At 38.2% G+C, this 18,267-nt stretch overlaps 1 protein-coding gene across 5 annotated transcripts in view; it reads right to left on the bottom strand.

Moving 5' to 3' along the window:
- LTBP1 (latent transforming growth factor beta binding protein 1) overlaps nt 1-18,267 on the bottom strand; it is a 196,775-nt gene that overhangs the window by 144,982 nt on the left and 33,526 nt on the right. For all 5 annotated transcript variants that reach the window (XM_065679916.1, XM_065679917.1, XM_065679920.1 and 2 more), the window contains exon 4: nt 3,116-3,291. In XM_065679916.1, coding sequence (XP_065535988.1) covers nt 3,116-3,291 — 176 coding nt within the window. The remainder of the gene's footprint in view (nt 1-3,115; nt 3,292-18,267) is intronic.

Here is an 18,267-nt window from a genome sequence, read left to right as displayed (position 1 = left end):
CATGAAACAAGATTACACATTTAACAGCAGTGACAAAATACCATGAGCTCATCAGACACTTATAAACTTTTTCATATTAATGATTATGATATAATAGGCATCACAGAAACACGGTGGGATGGCTCCTATGACTGGAGTGCTGTGATCGAAGATTGTAGGCTTTTTAGAAAAGACAGGCCCGGCAGGTGGGGAGGGGGAGTTACTATTTATGTTAGGGATAGGCTGGAAAGTATGGAACTCTGCCTGGGGAAAGGTGAGCAGTCAACAGAAAGTTTGTGGGTCAGGGTTAAAGGGAGAACACCAATGGGAGACGTTACTGTGGGAATATGTTGCAGACCGCCTGATCAAGGAGAACCTGCGGATGAAGCACTCTACAGACAGATAGGAAAAGCTTAACACTCACAGGCCCTTGTTCTCATGGGGGACTTCAACCACCCTGACATCTGTTGCAGCAACGGTATGGCCTGGCACAAGCTCACCAACAGGGAAGGGCTCGTTGGAAATGTGACGCTTCAGGGCAGCCTTGCATGCAGCGATCACGAGATGGTTGAGTTCTAGATCCTCAGGACAGTGAGAAGAGAGTGCAGCAAGCTCACTGTCCTGGACTTCAAGAGAGCAGACTTTGGCCTCTTCAGGAACCTGCTTTGTAAGGTTCTTTGGGATATAGCCCTGGAGGGCAGGGGGGCCCAAGACTCTTGGTTGATATTCAAGGATCACCTACTACAAGCTCAGGAGTGTTGTGTCCCAACTAGAAGGAAGTGCATCAGGAGGGCCAGGAGACCTCCTTGGATGGATAAGGAGCTGCTGAGGAAAATTCAAATGAAAAAAGAAGCTTATAAAAGGTGGAAGCAAGGACAGGTGGCCTGGGAAGAATGCTGTGATGTTGTCTGGGAAGCTAGAGACCAGGTTAGGAAAGCTAAGGCCCAGTTAGAATTAAACTTGGCTAGGGATGTTAAAGATAACAGGAAGGGATTCTATAGGTATGTCGCGAATAAAAGACAGACTAGGGACAATATAGGCCCTCTCCGGAAGCTCTCGGGAGAAATAGCTACACAGGATTTGGAGAAGGCTGAGGTTCTGAATGACTTCTTTGACACGGTGTTCACTGGCAAAGTCTCTGACCACACCACCCAAGTCTTGGAAGGCAGATGCAGGGACTGTGAGAATGAAGACCTTGGGCCCACTGTAGGAGAGGATCTGGTTCGAGACCATCTTAAGAACCTGAAGAACCTGAATGATCAAGGTCCTTTCCAACCCTAACTATTCTGTGATTCTACGATTCTATGAACTAGACAATGATTGTCAACCCTGCCAGAAGCATGACATAATTTGCAGGACCTCACCCCCCAGTTCAAGGCGAAGCTAGGAACTGCATACTGGTGGTTATCACAGAACACCTGAAATGAAATTTCATATCCTAATCTAATCCTTAATCAGAGGGGCTTCTTAGAATCTGATAAAAAGTACTCTTTCTTCAGCTCCTGACTTTCCTCCTCCTAGTCATGTCCTTCAAGGTACTGTAATTAACAGAGGAACTCAAATAAGCTATTAAGAGCTTCAAGTACTGATTCCTTTGCCTTATAGCAGCATGGAGTTATCTCACACAACACATTTCTTCACTGGCAGCTTGGTGCTTGCAAACAGCACTGAGTATATCTAAAGTAGACTGATTCAAACAGCCTGAAAGAAGGGGGCAAAAATGAAGATGATTTTATTTATCCCCCACTCCCCCACCCCACCCCACCCCACCCTAGAATCCAATCAGCAACCATCGCTCCAAGGACTGGCACTATACAGCCTGGGATTTATATACTCTATGGTTGACAAGTGTTAGAACAGAGGGACATAATCCAATCCCAGGGGCCACTAATATCTCATTTGTAGGAAAATTACAGCTGACAGAAAAAAAAACAGTAGTATCTCATTTGCAACATGTACTATTGGTTGATGTTGACAGAGTGATTAAGTATCTTTTTGAAGCTTCTAAGAAGGTGATGTAGTGCTTCGCAAGCAGTATACTTCCCCACACTGAAAGTGTTCAAAGACCTCCAGCTGCCCACTTGTATTCCCATTAGAGCCAAGATTCTATTTAAGCATCAATGAACCTGCTCTTGAGAAAAAGGAAGCAGGCCGTTGCATTTAAGTATAGATGGACAGACCATGAAGATCTGCAATGCAGAAATGCAAAGATACAGAAAGAAACCATATTTAGAGATTTAATATGAAAGGCTCTTCCCTTAATCCTCAGAACATATTTCTCTGCGCTACAGCAGAGGAAGTCTGTCAGGAGACTGCAACTACCTTGGTCTCCATGTTAATCAGTCCATTATTTAACTGCAGGAACTTTTCTCCAAATCAAGCCAGCAGACATTCTGTAATACCTAACCCATAATTCATCAAGCCCTTCATCTTTTAAGCCAAAACTTGTCCTCAAGCTCCCTGAGCAATGGGGCATGAGCCAAGGCCACAAGCTGGGCACCTACACAATCATTTTTTATATATACGAAGCAGAAACTCTCATGCAGCCTCCATACTGTGCAAAAGTTCATAAACACATAATAAATTAAATATAGAGAAAACCAGTCACCAGTGAGACCACAATCCTGGGCTCCAGCTTTCCAAGAAGCCTGGACAAGTTCCTGTGTGATGTACTGTAGGTTACCCTGCTCTTGCAGGGGGGTTGGACTAGATGATCTTTTGAGGTCCCTTCCAACCCTTGGGATTCTGTGATTCTGTGATTCTGTGAAGTAAAGGTAACTGTCATCTTACACTGAGTACATAGCTATGCCTACTCCAGCAGGTGCTCACAAAGCACCTTTTTATCTGAAGAAAAGCCTATCATCTAGAAACAGCACTATGAAATTTTATCAGTGAATCAGGTTCAATTTTTTTCCTCCATCTAGGAAATCTGTTTTGCTTCTCAGCAGGATACAGAATGTTGGAGCATTTGCTAATCTAAGAATTATCTCATTTAATTATTTTAACCTTTTTCTGTTTGGAAGTGTTACGGCACTTGAGCTGAAAAGAAATTTTCCAGATCTTAAAATAAAATAAAAAACAATAAAATAAAGGGGTCAGGGGGAGAAAGGAGTATGCTTTTTGCAGTTGTACTCACATTGAAAAGATGAGGCAAGTTGATCCTGACCCAGTCTTAGTGGTAACGAGCCCTCGGTGGACTGTTCTCCTGAAATCACTTTTTTTACTGGATAATATTTGGGTTTGATCACATATTCCTGTGTTTGGCCATGATGAAGATTCATCATCAGTGTCTGAGATGATAGAGGTATCATCCTGTTTTAGGGAAAAAAGAAGAAATAAAAAAGAAGAGAGAGAATGATGTAAAAGTTAATAAATTAGACTTAAAAACTACTGGTAGAAGAAAAACCCAAAGGCAAATTCATCCGTACTCCAAGTTCTCAAAACACCATTTGAGAAGCTTCAACTTACTAGCTTCCAATGAAGTACCTGACTTTCCATGCATTTTGCATTCTCATTGTCCTGCAGATCAACAAACAATAAATAAAGACTACAGGAATTATATCACTTCTTTTTCAATACAGCAAGAGAAGTATCACAACAACTCAGGCAATAGGGAGGAATAAGAAAAAGTCCTCCTCAAAATCATGAGTTGGAAGAGCTCAACTTTGTTAACACACAGAGATTTCCAGACTAGTCAGAGAAGCAGCAGTGCCATGAAACCTCTCTCCATTTCTTACAACTGTCATTTCACACCAGGTGTGTTAAGTAGAACCTAAGCCCAGCTACTTTTCCACTTTTTTCCCCATAAAACCCTGTTCCCTTCACCACCATACACCTCTAGTCATAAGGCAGAGGACTGCTTCTCTTCCTCTCTTTCAGCCTGGCTCCCATCTCACCAGAAGGTCTGTGTCTGTTTCCCAGTATCACATTACTTTCCCCATTCACTTTCTCTTTGCCTGCAGCACTGAACATCTCTGACAAATGTCCCATAACCACATGGCTTCCATGAACAGCAAAACTATTTCCCCTTCCTGTTAAACAAGATGATGCCTTCAAGCTGATTCTCTCACTGCCAAATCCCAGTTCTTACTTGGTATTGTTACATTCCTCCCCAAGATCTCAGTTTCTCACTGCACAAAAACTTGCCAGCTTTCAATTGAAATTCTCTTCTCCCCCTTCTTTAGAAAAAACCATGGTTATTTAGCCACACACCATCAACAGTTGAACCATTTCTTTATTAACACACTGGCCTTCACTCTTCCACAGTGCTATCCAACAATAAACAAGCAAGGAAGCAAATCACACAACTCTTGGCCATATACAGGCTCATTACTTTGGGGCTCTAGGCTGCAGAGTTCCACTGCAGTAATAGCACATCTTTAAGTAACAAACTACTAATAGAAAGTTTTCAAGAAGCTGTAGTTACTGCAGATCACACTGTCAAGATAACACGTTCCTCAGAGTAGTGTAAATCACACTGTCAAGATAACATGTTCCTCAGAGAGTATTATCAATTGCTAACCTAGTTCATTGGCTAGTAGCGCTACATTGTCCTTTGCTAAAATGAAGGCAGAGTGGGATGCTGTAAGCCTCCCTCAATTTCTTCGCGACTAAGGTTCTCTAATAAGTTCAGTCTGCAAAAGTTAAATGGGAAAGTTATGGGATAACAACCACCCCTCAAAAAGCCACAGTTGTGCAGGGTAAATAACCATCCCCTGAGAGTAAGGCATGGGCCTCTTATTACAGAGGACAGCTGAGCAGCACTTCCCCACAGTGGTGAGACTGAAGAGTTTCAGCTGAGTGAGAAGACAGATGATTGTTCTATTGTTTTCCAACATGTGGAGCCTGAGCCAGCACCTATCTCCAAAGCAATGCCTGATTCTTTAGTCATATTATTCAAGGATGCTTAGTAACCACTGTAGCCAACGGACTTGCGGTTAGAACAGACAATGGAGTTTTGTCCTACGCAGATGCTCTTGTTAACTTGGATCAGTTTGAGAAAAAGTGCATTCATTAGAGACATTCTATGACTCTTACGTACAACAAAAACATAACTCCTCAGACTATTTCCAAGTCAAATTTTCTAATACAGTGCTTATGCAGTCTCACTGTATTCAGTAGAAGTCCTTTCCCCAGATTAAGAGAGAATACTGTACTTCCCGTGTTGTCTTTAGGTTTCCTACCAGGAAATCAAGGAGGCTTCAGAGACATTGGAGGTCAGGCTCAGAATTCAACAGTCTGGTAAGAAGTATCACCAGGAAGACCTCAGCCTGTGGAAAAGCTGAAGTCACTCACATATGTAAGTCACTGCTTACATATGAATTTCATGTCTTTGAAAAGTCAATGCAATCCTTCCTGCACAACCTAGGGTTGTTTTTTTTTTTTTTCCCTACAGATCTCATTTAATGCCTATGTCTAAGGACATCCATTTCTTTACCTGGACATAAGAGGGTCTATACTGAATACTTCCCATGTGATTTACAAGCAGGCCATGACAAAAGGTCAAAGTACTACAGAAGCTGATACTATAGTTACTATATGTAACTATCAAAAGTTACACATATTTAAGTTGAAAAATCATGGGAGTCAGGGGAACGTCTCAATGACTGGAAAAAGGGAAATATAACCCTTAACAGCTCTAACACAGTGTATTCCCAATCCTCTAAAACGCAGTGATTGTTGCCATGACTGTTGGTGCCAGCTTGCCAAACAATATTACCAGCCTGCAAGTAATCCTGCTTCTTCCCTTTCCTATATATTGGCCTCTACCATGTTCTGGAGCTCTGCCTGAGCCCCTCATGCCAGGCCTTTCTTTGCATGGAGGCTCAGGTGCCGTACCTGGTCACATCACCTGTGCCAGGGGCCCCTGGCAAGAAGCAGAAGCCAAGCCTGCTATTATGCTTGGATTCATTTAGCTGTTCCAAAGCAGATTGTTCTGGCAGTTAATCTCTGATCAGACTATACTAGGGTAGCAATACTTGGCACTGAATGAGGTTTTTAATTTACTCCCACTGTTGGGATATCCAAACTAATAAGTAGCAGGATAGACCAACTTCTTCACAACACTACTCAAGGCTCAAGGCCACTAGGAATAGCTAGTACTAGCTTGCTACCACAGTGTATACTCAAAGTAGGTCAGGGACACTAAAACAGGTTTTTATAATTTTATAAATAATTTTATAATACAAAACACACACCAAAAAAAAAAAAAGGCGTAAGCAACTCACAGCCACTGTACTTATAAGATAAATAGTTCTTATCTATTAATAACAACCATCACCATAACTGAAGATATTTCATTGCTTCCCAACTTTAGCATGCTGCTTACTGAACATCTGAACACTAAGTAGAACACCTGGGCATTGTTGCAATACAAAATATTGAAGTACTACTAAAACTCCCTGTTACACTAATTAAAAAGATGTAATTGTTAGTTCCAATCTTTAAATTTTGCATCAAACAGCCAAGACTACATAAGATTTTTGCATTTTACAGACTTACGTGACTAATTTATCTGGGTAGTTTGTAATTAGATGGCCAAAACTGACATTAACTTAATAAACTTGACAAAAACTTTCCATTGCTGAAATGTACACTAGACAGACAAACAAATGTCTAATTGCATTTTCTAGAAACAAACAATATGAAGAATAGTAAGGTTACAACAGCGCTACAGAAGAAGAACGAACAGTTGCAGCTATCATGCAAAAGAAAGCTCCCTTGCCTGATAAAAGCAAACCACAAATATGAGGTATCAGAGTAACTCTGGCAAGCAGAAATGAGACCAGCAACGTTTGGCATGAAAAGTACTGTCTAGACTAAATAAGACAGGCCTGACTCAGGCTGCTTTCTTAATTTTATTTACTGTAAGTCTGATGCTCCCATAGTTGGCTCCTAGCTAGCAATACTTAAAAAAAGAAAACTCTAAATTGCTAACACAATTGTCTTATACAAACCTACAAATTAATTCTTTCTTCACTATCTTCTTTCAAACTCACAATGAACAATTGAAAGGAGAGGAAAACCTAACATTGCCTGTAACTATGACATAGTAAAGAAAATATGCAGGACAATCCAAAAGGCATGAAAATAGAATTAAATCCCCCCCACCATGAAAATGATTAAAATTCAGTTGCTAGCTCAGCCTGACCTTTGCCAGCTGTTTCCTCCTTACATTGCTTTTCATATTTTGGGTTTTTTTGGGGGTGGGTTTTGGTGGGGTTTTTTTGTAGGGTTTCTTTTTTTGGTTGGGGTGTGTGTGTGTGTGTGTGCGCGCGCGTTCTTTCTTTTGGGATACATGAAAAGTTTAACTTCCATGCTGATGATGAACAGACAGGATTTCTTCAAAGCCCTTTACATTAGTCATACCATACCCAGCATTAATCAAGGATGGCCGATTTCACAATATCCTCCCAGTCACAAGAGATGACAGAGGAAGCATTCAAGCTTTACTTTTCACAATTGGAAAACCTCCACAAAGTTGATTTTATGTACAAAAATGTATTTTAATGTATAATTTGAAAATCCTGTCTCTGAAACACTGCAAAACAAGCACTGAGACTTGACAGCTCTAGAATTACCAGGGTCACATTAGATTTTCATTATAAGCCTGCCTTGAAGTTATATCTTTAGGATACAGTTTTCCCCAGGTGGAAGTTTGCAGAGATCATGATTCGCCTATGACTAATCTATTCTCAAACAACACCTTCAAGTTTCAATTTTTTACCTTTTTACCCATGTAAAAGGTTGTTAAGTTACACCACAGAAAGCCTCTTATTTGATCATTGTCAAGGTGATTTGATTTGTTTATAAAGTTTCCCATAAAAATGTAAAACATTACTGTTTATCCACCAGTACCAGTTTTGTCCAACTTAAATATAGTTTCTGTGGTAAAAATCCTTGTTGAAGACACTTTCAGGAATTATCTGTTCTTAAGTGTTTGCTAATAAAGCTTGCCCTGCATTTGCAGGATAAACTGAATTGCTCATTAGTTCAAATCTTTTTGCCAGCATAAGTTGATGTAATAGCTGAACTAAAGCTCAGTGAAACAACAGTGTTTCCAAACCAAGAACAACTATGAATCCAATGATTAATTCCATCTTCCACATATAACACAATAAACTGAAATGAGTAGATTAGGAACATTCTTCCAGGTTTCTAAAGAGAAAAGATACACTGAGTTTTCCAGAATCACAAGCAATGATTCATTTCCTAGATGTCAAAATGCAGAAAAAGGTCTTAAAGCTGAAGAATTGTGTCTGTTGGTTAAATGTTCAGATACAGAGCAAAAATACACATGCTGCCACAAAGCCTGATGAAAGCTACTGTTCTTGCAAGTTATGCAACAGCAGATAAGCATTTCCCATAGAAGATTACGTTTGAAGAATACTCCTTCTGGAAAGTAATTAAATTGTATAAATGGTAATTCTATGGGTGAAAAAAAAAGGAAAGCTTGCCTATGTCTTTTCATTAGAATGACCCCCAAAAGTTTGTTCCATCCTACCCCCAAAGCGCCATCAAGATACAATGGATACAAGTATAAAAAACAAATCTCAAAGAACATCAACACTTAAGGAAGCAGTATGCATGAAGGCTATGAAAATCTAACACAAGACAGTGATGAACAAGAAAAAGACACAAGTCTGTAGTTTGACAGTAACAGCAATTCACAAACTTCCCTTCTCACCAGGCACCAAACAAACAACTTGAAGCTACAAATTATTCATTATCTTATGCATGCCTGCACCAACACTCAACCAGTGAAGCACTTCACAAACCCAAGTGAATGCATTTGGCATACGAATTATTTTATACAGGTGCTGAGCCATACATGCACCTTCAACTTGTCAGGCTCCTCTTAGCAGCAAAGTTGAAGGAGGCAAAAACCAACCAACCAAATAAACATAAAACCACTAAAAAACCTAGGGGTGTGACTGATCTATTCTTGTTTTGTTCCCCAGAACAATGGGACACTGCATTTGGTAACATTCATTCATGTAAGAATGTCAGTGTCTTTCAGAAATCAGAGAGGGTATCAAACTACCTAATAATTCAGCTTTTAAAAGAGCTGCTGCCAATGTCACAAATATTTGCATTAAATATCTAACCATCAGGCATTCACTATGTGGTAACAGTGAGTCAAGATGAAATTCACTAGTTAATGGCTAACTTACTTAACCAGAGCACTGAACAAGTTCAATACATAATCTTTGGTTAATTAACATATGATATCCCTTCCCTGTTTCACATTACTTTTTGTACAGAAAAATCTCTTGTTTTCATAGGGCCAGTGGCACGTTACACGAACACTGTGTAATAAATAAAATTACTCTGATAAAGACACATTAACTGGTGATAGTTTCCAATCTGTGCACCCATGAGACAGACTTTGGTTTTACAAAAGTACATTGAAATGGCAATTAAAAATAGAAACAAACTCCCATGATGGATATTACATGATAAAGGCAAATGAGCACAGCTGCTGCAAGGCAAAACCATGCATCACTAATCTACTCAAATTCTAGAGCATGTTAAACAAAACAGCAGACAAAGAGCCCAGTTGGTTGATATAATTTATTTGAAGTTCAAAAAAGACTTTGAAGAGTTATCTTACAAAAGGCTACTAGGAAACCTAAAGTTATAAAACAGTGTTGCAAGCTTAAAATGGGCAAAGATACGGAACAGAGCAGATACACGTTTGGTTTTTTTTTTTCTTGGACATATGTTAATTATGATATGTCCTTTCAGAGTCTACTAACACATATGGTTTAAGAATACCTCACTCTAGTTGAACAAGTAACAGAAGTATAGGAAATTTTGCCACAGTAGTTCAGAAAACCCTCAAATCTAATTTGGTCTTCCAGACTAGCAAGCTTATATTTACACAAAAAAAATTCATTCTGAGAAAATATTTACAGCCTTGTCTGAATTTAGCAGAAATCTGTCATTTAAGAACCAAATAACTAAATAAAAGTAAATATACCAGTAAAGAACATAAAACCTTGGTCTACCCTTGAGATTCTGACAGGTTAAGTCATGATTATGAAAAGTATAAATGCAATGAGGAAGTAACTACACCATCAAGTTTTTGTGTAGATGCAGAGGATCTGCAAAAACATTCTATCACTACAATTTTTTATGACTAGGAAATGTTTTAGAAGTAGGACCTTGCTGGTATAAGCAGAGCTTCTCAGAAGGGGCCAGAAAAATACAATGTAGGTTTATAATCTGTTTATAAATGAGACCTATGTACAAGTAGGAAAAGGCACAAAAAGACCCCAAGACAATTAATAGCGGCTAGACAGAAAGAGAGATGACTCAGAGTACCTGGACAGTAGATGAAATCCAGCACTGGTGAGCACGGCAATGTGCATCTGAATCAGAAGCAATCAGAACTTGTCACACACATTAGCGATGTCTACATTGACTGCAACCAACCAACCAAGAGACTCTAGCATCAGCCTGGCCGAAGTTTCCAGTGTACCAAATTGGATTAAAAAATAAAACTCAAAGCATACTGAGTGTAAAGAGCTGAGGGAAAGTAACAATGAAGACTTTTACAAGCACTGATACCCACAAAGAGGGCACTTCGTGTCCAGGCAAGGAAAAGACAGGCTCTGTTGTGTTCCAGAGAAAATTCTTTAAAGAATGCATGACAGAAAGATACAAAATAACCCCTAATTCGAAATGAAATGTAATAAATTCTAACTGAAAAAGAAATACCTTTTCCACATACTTCATAAATCATTTTATAGAAAGAACTATCACAAGATACGACGGATCATAATTGCTTCCAAGAATGCCAATGTAAATGGATGATGAAAATTCCTCTAATTTGATTATGAGATCACAGGAAAAAAGGATCAGAAATCCCAATGCTTACGTGTATCAGTTTCCTACATAATAAACAGTGTAAACAAACCTTCATTTTCTCCTAATTTCTTTTGTTGACACATGTGCCAACAAAAGGGCAAGTCAGAGCACTTTATCCCCAGGTAATACACACTGATTTTGTATGTAAGCAGCTACTAGCAGATGTAGTGTGATACTGACTTTGCCCAAATACTATACACAAAAAGTGCCATGTGCTTATTATATGAGAATAAGCTATGTCTTTATGTGTTTGAATGGGGAGGCGTTATTGCACAGTTAAGAATCTTAAACGTTCACTGAAGGCTTGCTAAATTTACTTGACAAGAAGAATAAAATATGTAGTACTTTATGACAAGAAAGTCTAGAAAATGTCAAGATTAAATCCAGACTTGACCTTCAGTACGTGTATTTCTCAGCAGCAGCTCATTTTGGTATACTAAATCAGCAGCAAGAAGCTCTGTCAGACTGTACCGGCTAGAGAATACTCTCCCTGAAACACTCCAGGGACTGCTCTTACTGAATTACACCACAAAATTTAGCAATCTTAAAGATGGTCGGGGGTGGGGGAAGAAAAAAAAAAAGGCAAACCCAGAAAGTTTATCCAAGTTCTCCACAGCAGCCACCTAAATTTGAGTGATGCAACAACAGCATGCTCCCTGGGATGTGAAGCATGCTTCACATCTGGGAAGTCTGGAAGTGATGCGAGACAAAACAGACATACATGTTATCTTTTCACCATTGGGGTATAGCACAAGTGGTGAAAAGCTTTGGAGATAGAGATAATATTTGTATTAGGCCAAAAACACTTTTAACATCTGTTTTCAAATGTACACTACTTTCTTAGTTGAACTAGATAAACAACTCACACAATCTATTTTTTCATACGACAAAATCGAGTAATAAAGATTATCTTTTTTTTAAGCGATCACAAAAATGGAATGCTTCCATCTGTGGGGAGAACCAGGAAAAGGGGAGACAACGACAAGCATGTCCGCCTACCAGGAGTCTAACTTTGGGGGTCAGGAGCTTTCCAAGATTCGTAACATACATCTAAAAATAGTTTCAACAAAAAACATTTTCTAAGTAATAAAGGTAGTAAATTCATGCAAAACCAGAGGACAGCAATTTCCAAAAGTTATTAGTGAATTTTAGTTGTTTCTCAAAATTCAGCCATATCACTTTTTGTTCATTAAAACTGCACACATATGATGCAGTGTTAACTATGTTTCCATCATCAAGGATTTTCAGGTAAATAACATCCAGGGAAATTGTATGTTTGTGTCTAAATGGTATAATGCCTTAAAAAGATAAATAGAAGGTAGCTCTAACCCTGTTTGTGTCGGTACAAGATCTCCAATTACCCTAGATTATAAAAAGACAGTAATATTTTTGCCTGAGAAATGTACATGATTTTCAGCAAAAATTACAGGGCTAAAGGTGAGCATAGATTTCAACTGAATAGTGACTAATAAGCCAGATGAATGCTGTAATTATAATTAATAATGATGTACTGTTGTTATTTCTAAAATAATTAGGTAGAAGGTAATCTTATCTAGTGCACTGAGGACAATGATGAAAGCTAAACGCTTTTAAACCTCAGTTTTCCTACTGACCTTACTATACTGAGCAATACAGTTTACTCCAAAGAAGATAAAAAGTTTAGAACAGGCACATTTTTTTCATCTCCACTTTTGTAAAACAAGGATCTCCACCATAATATTATAAAATGCGGCAAAGTATTTGACAGTGAAAGGTTTAAGATTGTAAAGTGCTAGGTACACATCCAAAAGAATACCAAAACAGTTCAACTGGTTTTAATAAAATGTGTTTCCCCAGACACTAGCATAAAATCCTGATGCCACTGAAGTCAACAGCAGAACTCCCATTTATTTCCAAGCTAGCCGCGATTTCATCTCAGGACTTTGTTACTTGTCAAACACAGCTTTGCACCTTTGGACTTAAAACCTGTAGATGCTACTTTCAGTGGCCTTTACCCTGCCTTCAAATGCCAAAGTAAAGTTCCTCTTGGTTCCTAACTGTGATTTCTGAAACCACATTTGTCACCCTGGAAGGCAGTGAAATGCAAACAAACGTGAAGAACATGGTATCCCTGACTTCAGCCCATGATCAACACATGGATGAAATATGTGAAAGTGATCTAATTCCTTACTATAGAAATAAGTCCAGCTACAGTTCAATTCAGCTTGCAAGGGAGCTATAGAAATAAGTCCAACTACAGTGCAATTCAGCTTGCAAGGGAGCAGCTATGAAGAATTTCTGACATACGGCTGAACCAACGATGTCTGGAAGAACTTGATCTCTTAATACAAACCACTTTGCCTACTTTAAAAAAATAAAAAAATAAAAAAATACTGTGACCAAAAGCCCAGACTGCATTCCAGAGGTCTAGGAATAGCTTGTTTTCCTATTTGCAGTTGGTAAATTTGAAGTCTGTGAGGCATTCCTCTGTTTTTTAAGGATGTCTCCGATTTCTCCTCAAAAATTCACTTTGCTTCTTTCTCTACATGTCAAATTTTGCTTTCCCTAGAACTACAAGCTTTAACAAATATTTTTCAGAGTGAATACTGAGAAAACGCAGTTGCTATACATGCCTTCTTTCTGATACTGTCCCAGTCCTTAGTTTTGGTTCACAGTTTTTGGTACAATATATTATGCATACATTCTAAGTCACTGAAATTTGTGACTTACAGGTTTGTTTTTTACTCGGGCATAACAGTAAACCACATTTCACAGTACTCATTTTTTTCCCCCTGTTGCATAAGGGATTTCTTTAAAACATAAGATGAACACTGTTATTCCAACAAGCCTAAACTGTGAGAAGGACAGGTTATAAGGTGTTTGAAATTACATACTTAGGGCTCTATTTAGAAGCTTCTCCTCACATTCATTTGATTTGTATGCTTCATTATTGAAATGACTGCTAGAGTTCTTTTTCTTCCTTCATTAATGACTTCAAAGAAATACATGCTTGAACTACTAAATATATTAAACTAATTTACATTATCTTAAAACACTCTGTGACTGCTCAGCAAACCAGAAAAGAGACTGTGCTTCTGGAAATAACATGCTATTTAGTTAGCGAACTGCACACACAATCGATTAAAAAGTAACAGATCTAATTAAAGAATACTATCAATATATATATAATTCGAGTTTCTTAAAAGTTGCTGATGTACCACGTAACCTAGAAACATAAAAAAAAAATTAAGTCTTAAAAATGCTCCTAAAATACCTTTCTTCTTATTATTTATTAAAAAAAAAGTCTTCATGGCAAGTATTTATTCTCTTCATTTCTTGGGGGGAAAAAGAAATTAACAAAAAAAGCAAATGTTTATGTACTTTCCACAACAGGACAATTCAGATGTGCAATTCAAATCTACAAACTCATCAATTTATGGTACCATTTGAACTAGTATCTGATATATGTAGGTTTGTTAACTTGATAAGAAACAAAAATTTAAGTACAGCATTTCCCTCTACAGAGGCGAGTTCTATCATAGAATTTTTGAAAATTAAAACAAGACTTGAATTTGTTAAAAAATTATACACAGAACTGAAAAAAATCCTTAATCTAGCTGTATTTTGGGCCGTAAAGAAACATAAAACTAAATTATCCAGTTAAAAATTATCATATAAAAATGATAAACCAAATCAAAATCTGTATTTTTGTATCAGATGATTGATAGTGAGAATTTACTGCCAAAACCAACACAAAACTGATTGTTCATAATATTGGCACAGGCTAAATACATGTTGAATCACAAAACAGATCAAACATCCTTATGCATATGCTTGAACATATGCATCTTTCAAACTAAATACTAAGATAATTTGTCATGGCAGGAATATAAGCGAAATAACTCAGTACCATCTCAGGACCACTAAAAAAAGCCTGTATTTTAAAACATCGTATTCTGTGGTGCCAGCTGGTTTGTGAATTACACGTCCTCAGAAGCCCAGCAGAACTTGTTCCACTGAACTTCTGGAAACTAGCATTCCTGCCAAACAAATCTTTGAGGCTTGTGCTTAGCCCCACATCCAAGTAGCCTGTAAAAATTCTGCAGTCCTTGGTTCTACCTGAAGCAAATCCATCTCTGACTTAGCAAGAAGGATTTCAAAAAGCTGTGGAAACTACTGTGAAACCAAAAACATTACACTTTGCTACCTTCAATCATGATGATGCTAGGCACATTCTTCCTGTTTCCAGCACTTAAACATTCCTGTAATTGCCTAGTATTTCTTTGACACTTTTTGAGTCCTTTGGCAGGACTCATTGCTCAGTGCTATTTTTAGAAACTCCAGCAACGAATCATATAGATACCTAGCATTACACAACATTTCATGATGAAAAGGCATAGCTGTTTGGAACTCCTAGGCCTAACACCCTACTTTTGAACAAAGTATGAAAGATGGAGCAGTCACTGCCCATCTTCAGCTCCTTAAATGCTGTTTTGGGCTTGGCTTGTTCAAATGCTTTCGCCCTTTCATTATAAGTACACCTGATTATGTACAACACAAGCAATGAGCAGCCACTGTAAGCCCCGCCAGGAGCATCCACAGACAACAGGTTTAAGTGATGAAGGCCCTGATTCTGCCCTTTCAGCTTACTAGAGCATACAGAAGTCTTGCAGTCTCTCCTTGGTACTTGCTGGGCAGGCAGTCTGCCATCTTGAGATCTGTCCCTGTTCTTCTTTGGGAAATGGCTGAATCATCCACAGGTGCTTTCTGTATCTACAGCCTGCATTCATAGAATCATAGGATAGTTAGGGTTGGAAAGGACCTTAAGATCATCTAGTTCCACCCCCCCTGCTATGGGCAGGGACACCTCACACTAAACCATGTCACCCAAGGCTCTGTCCAACCTGGCCTTGAACACCACGAAGGAGGATGGAGCATTCACAACTTCCCTGGGCAACCCATTCCAGTGCCTCACTACCCTCACAATAAAGAACTTCTTCCTTATATCTAATCTAAACTTCCCCTGTTTAAGTTTGAACCCATATTCCAGGGGAGATACATAAAGTTGGACTGGGGTAACAATCCACATCCTTTCTTCAATGATCAGCAATGGAGAGACACCATGAGCAACCTACCCCAAAGATGGTTTGCCTGAGTATCCCTGCTCAAGATAATAACAGGTGACTGTGCTGATACTATTAGTAGGCAGATGATGATGATCCTCTACTGCCAATATTAATTTCACAACTGAAGAAACTGGAGGAGGGTTAGGGGGTGTCAGGAAATGAGACACAAGGTTAGGAGAAAATGTAAATAAAAAAGCATGCACTCACCCACTCCTCTGCAGCCACTGTATGCCTGTGTTATTTGGCCAAGAATCATCACTAGCAGAACTGACCATCAAGTCTTTTATAATCCTTACAGCCTGCTGCTTCTTAGCTTATAAGGAGCTTTTTCTCATAAACAGACTTCTACATAGATGGACATAGAAACTGCTATAGTAGAGAGGCTTGTTTTCATACTTAAAACAACCTAGTTACACTAAAATATCATCTTCTGTGCATATTTATTCTTCAAGAGCAGCTTTATTCCAGTTCAGTTTAACTCTTGATGCAGCACAAATGCACTCAGCACTTAGCCAACAAATATCCCAAGTATATGCCGTGACAGAGCTGAAGACCAAAACCCACAAGCACCTGAAAAAATACCCAATTTCAGAAGTATAGGGCATGCAGTAATTTCCTACTAAAATTAAAATTAATCGGATGGATGTTGGGAATATTTTGACTTGAAAAGCACCTTTAAAATTTTTAGCATTCTCTGTTCTGCAGCTCACTGCATGAACTGCTGTAGTTCTTAGCACTGTTCCATACCATTTGAGGCTCTGCAGTTTCACAGTTTCAAATGCTTTCCTATTAATTGTGAAACAATATATAATTAGAAAAACAACAGTATTTTAAAGTAACATACTAAAAGGTAAAAGTTGGGCTGCACTTCCAGCCATAACCATTTTTCGTGCCTACTGATCATTTGAGCTCTTACCTACAGCTCATATGAATGCCAAAATTTCTTGTATGAAACTGACATACACGGAACTGCACACAAACTGCAATCATTTAATTTTACTAAATTCTAAATCAATTTAGAAAACAATTGCAGCAAATATAGTGCACAACAATCACAATTTATTTAACTATACAGGATAGGGTGGGGTTTTTATTTTGGTTTGTTTTTTCCCCTCAGTAACATAGGAGGGGTGGGAGGAAGACAAGCAGGAAGGAAGAGAAAAGCCAAAAGCTGACACTCAAATCTTATTAACAGAGGCATATATTACTCCTTTAATTCTCTGTAACAAGTTTAACAATTAAAATGATACATTTTCAGAACACAATCACTGTAATTCATAGTTTAACTGAATCTACAATAATTATTTACCCAAGTTACATAACCACAGTCAAAACCATCTATGGCTCCTCATAGCATGTATTTAAGGGTACAGTTGAAAAAGTAATTCTGAAAGCTTGTGCCAAGCATGCTGAGAGTCTCTAAAAATAACTTTCTCCCATCAAGCACTATCATGTTAAGAAGCTAAAGATTTTAAGACTACATGAATACTGTTTTCTATATGGTTAGGAAAGTTTTCGAACTATTATCAATTACTGTAATGGCATTATGCTCCGTACCAGGAAGATGCTGAACTAGAATAGCAACTACTTCTGATATGAGTCACTTGTATTTTAGAGCTTCATGAATATTATCAAGAGACATAAACTGAGTAAAGCCACACGAAGTTCAATGTCAAGCAACCTGGCAACTATTATGCACAGAGCTTATCATCTACCTCTCAGTATCAAAAAGGACCTTTGACTTTGAACTGTACTTTCAGGGAGAGAAACATATAACAAGCCTTCCCACAGAATCTTCTATCTACAACAGCACAGCCACTTGCAAACTGAACAAAAAGAAAAAAAAATAAATGTGTGGCAATCACCAGCTTTGATTGCCTCTTTGCTTTCATTCTTTTAGACTGAAGGAATCTCCCCCTCCCTTTTCTCTTTACAGAGAAAATAACAGACTATTCAAGTATTTTTTTTTTAATGCCATGATCTAACTAAAATAGTAGTTTGTAACCTTTTGTGTAAGAGATGCATTGTCTACAGTGTAATCTAACAAACTGAAAGATAGGCCTACTAAGCTCTGCACATCTAAACCCAGGTACACAACTATTGTAGCGTTCAAGACACGTTTTTTAACATATACCGAGAAGACTCTTTCAGCTTAAAAGACTAAAGTTGGAACTTGGCACACTTGGTTATGTTTCAAGAAGGAAACTTTCTTTTGCCAGACTTGAAAAGAAGTGGATTTTAATATTTTCAGCTTGGAAAATAAAAAAAGATTCTATTGATAATCACATAACTTAAAAAAAGAACAACAACA

This window comes from Lathamus discolor, chromosome 5 (assembly GCF_037157495.1).
Source record: "Lathamus discolor isolate bLatDis1 chromosome 5, bLatDis1.hap1, whole genome shotgun sequence".
Lineage (NCBI taxonomy): Eukaryota > Metazoa > Chordata > Aves > Psittaciformes > Psittacidae > Lathamus > Lathamus discolor.
Note: the sequence above shows the minus strand (reverse complement) of the source record. Positions and strands in the feature narration are given on the sequence as shown.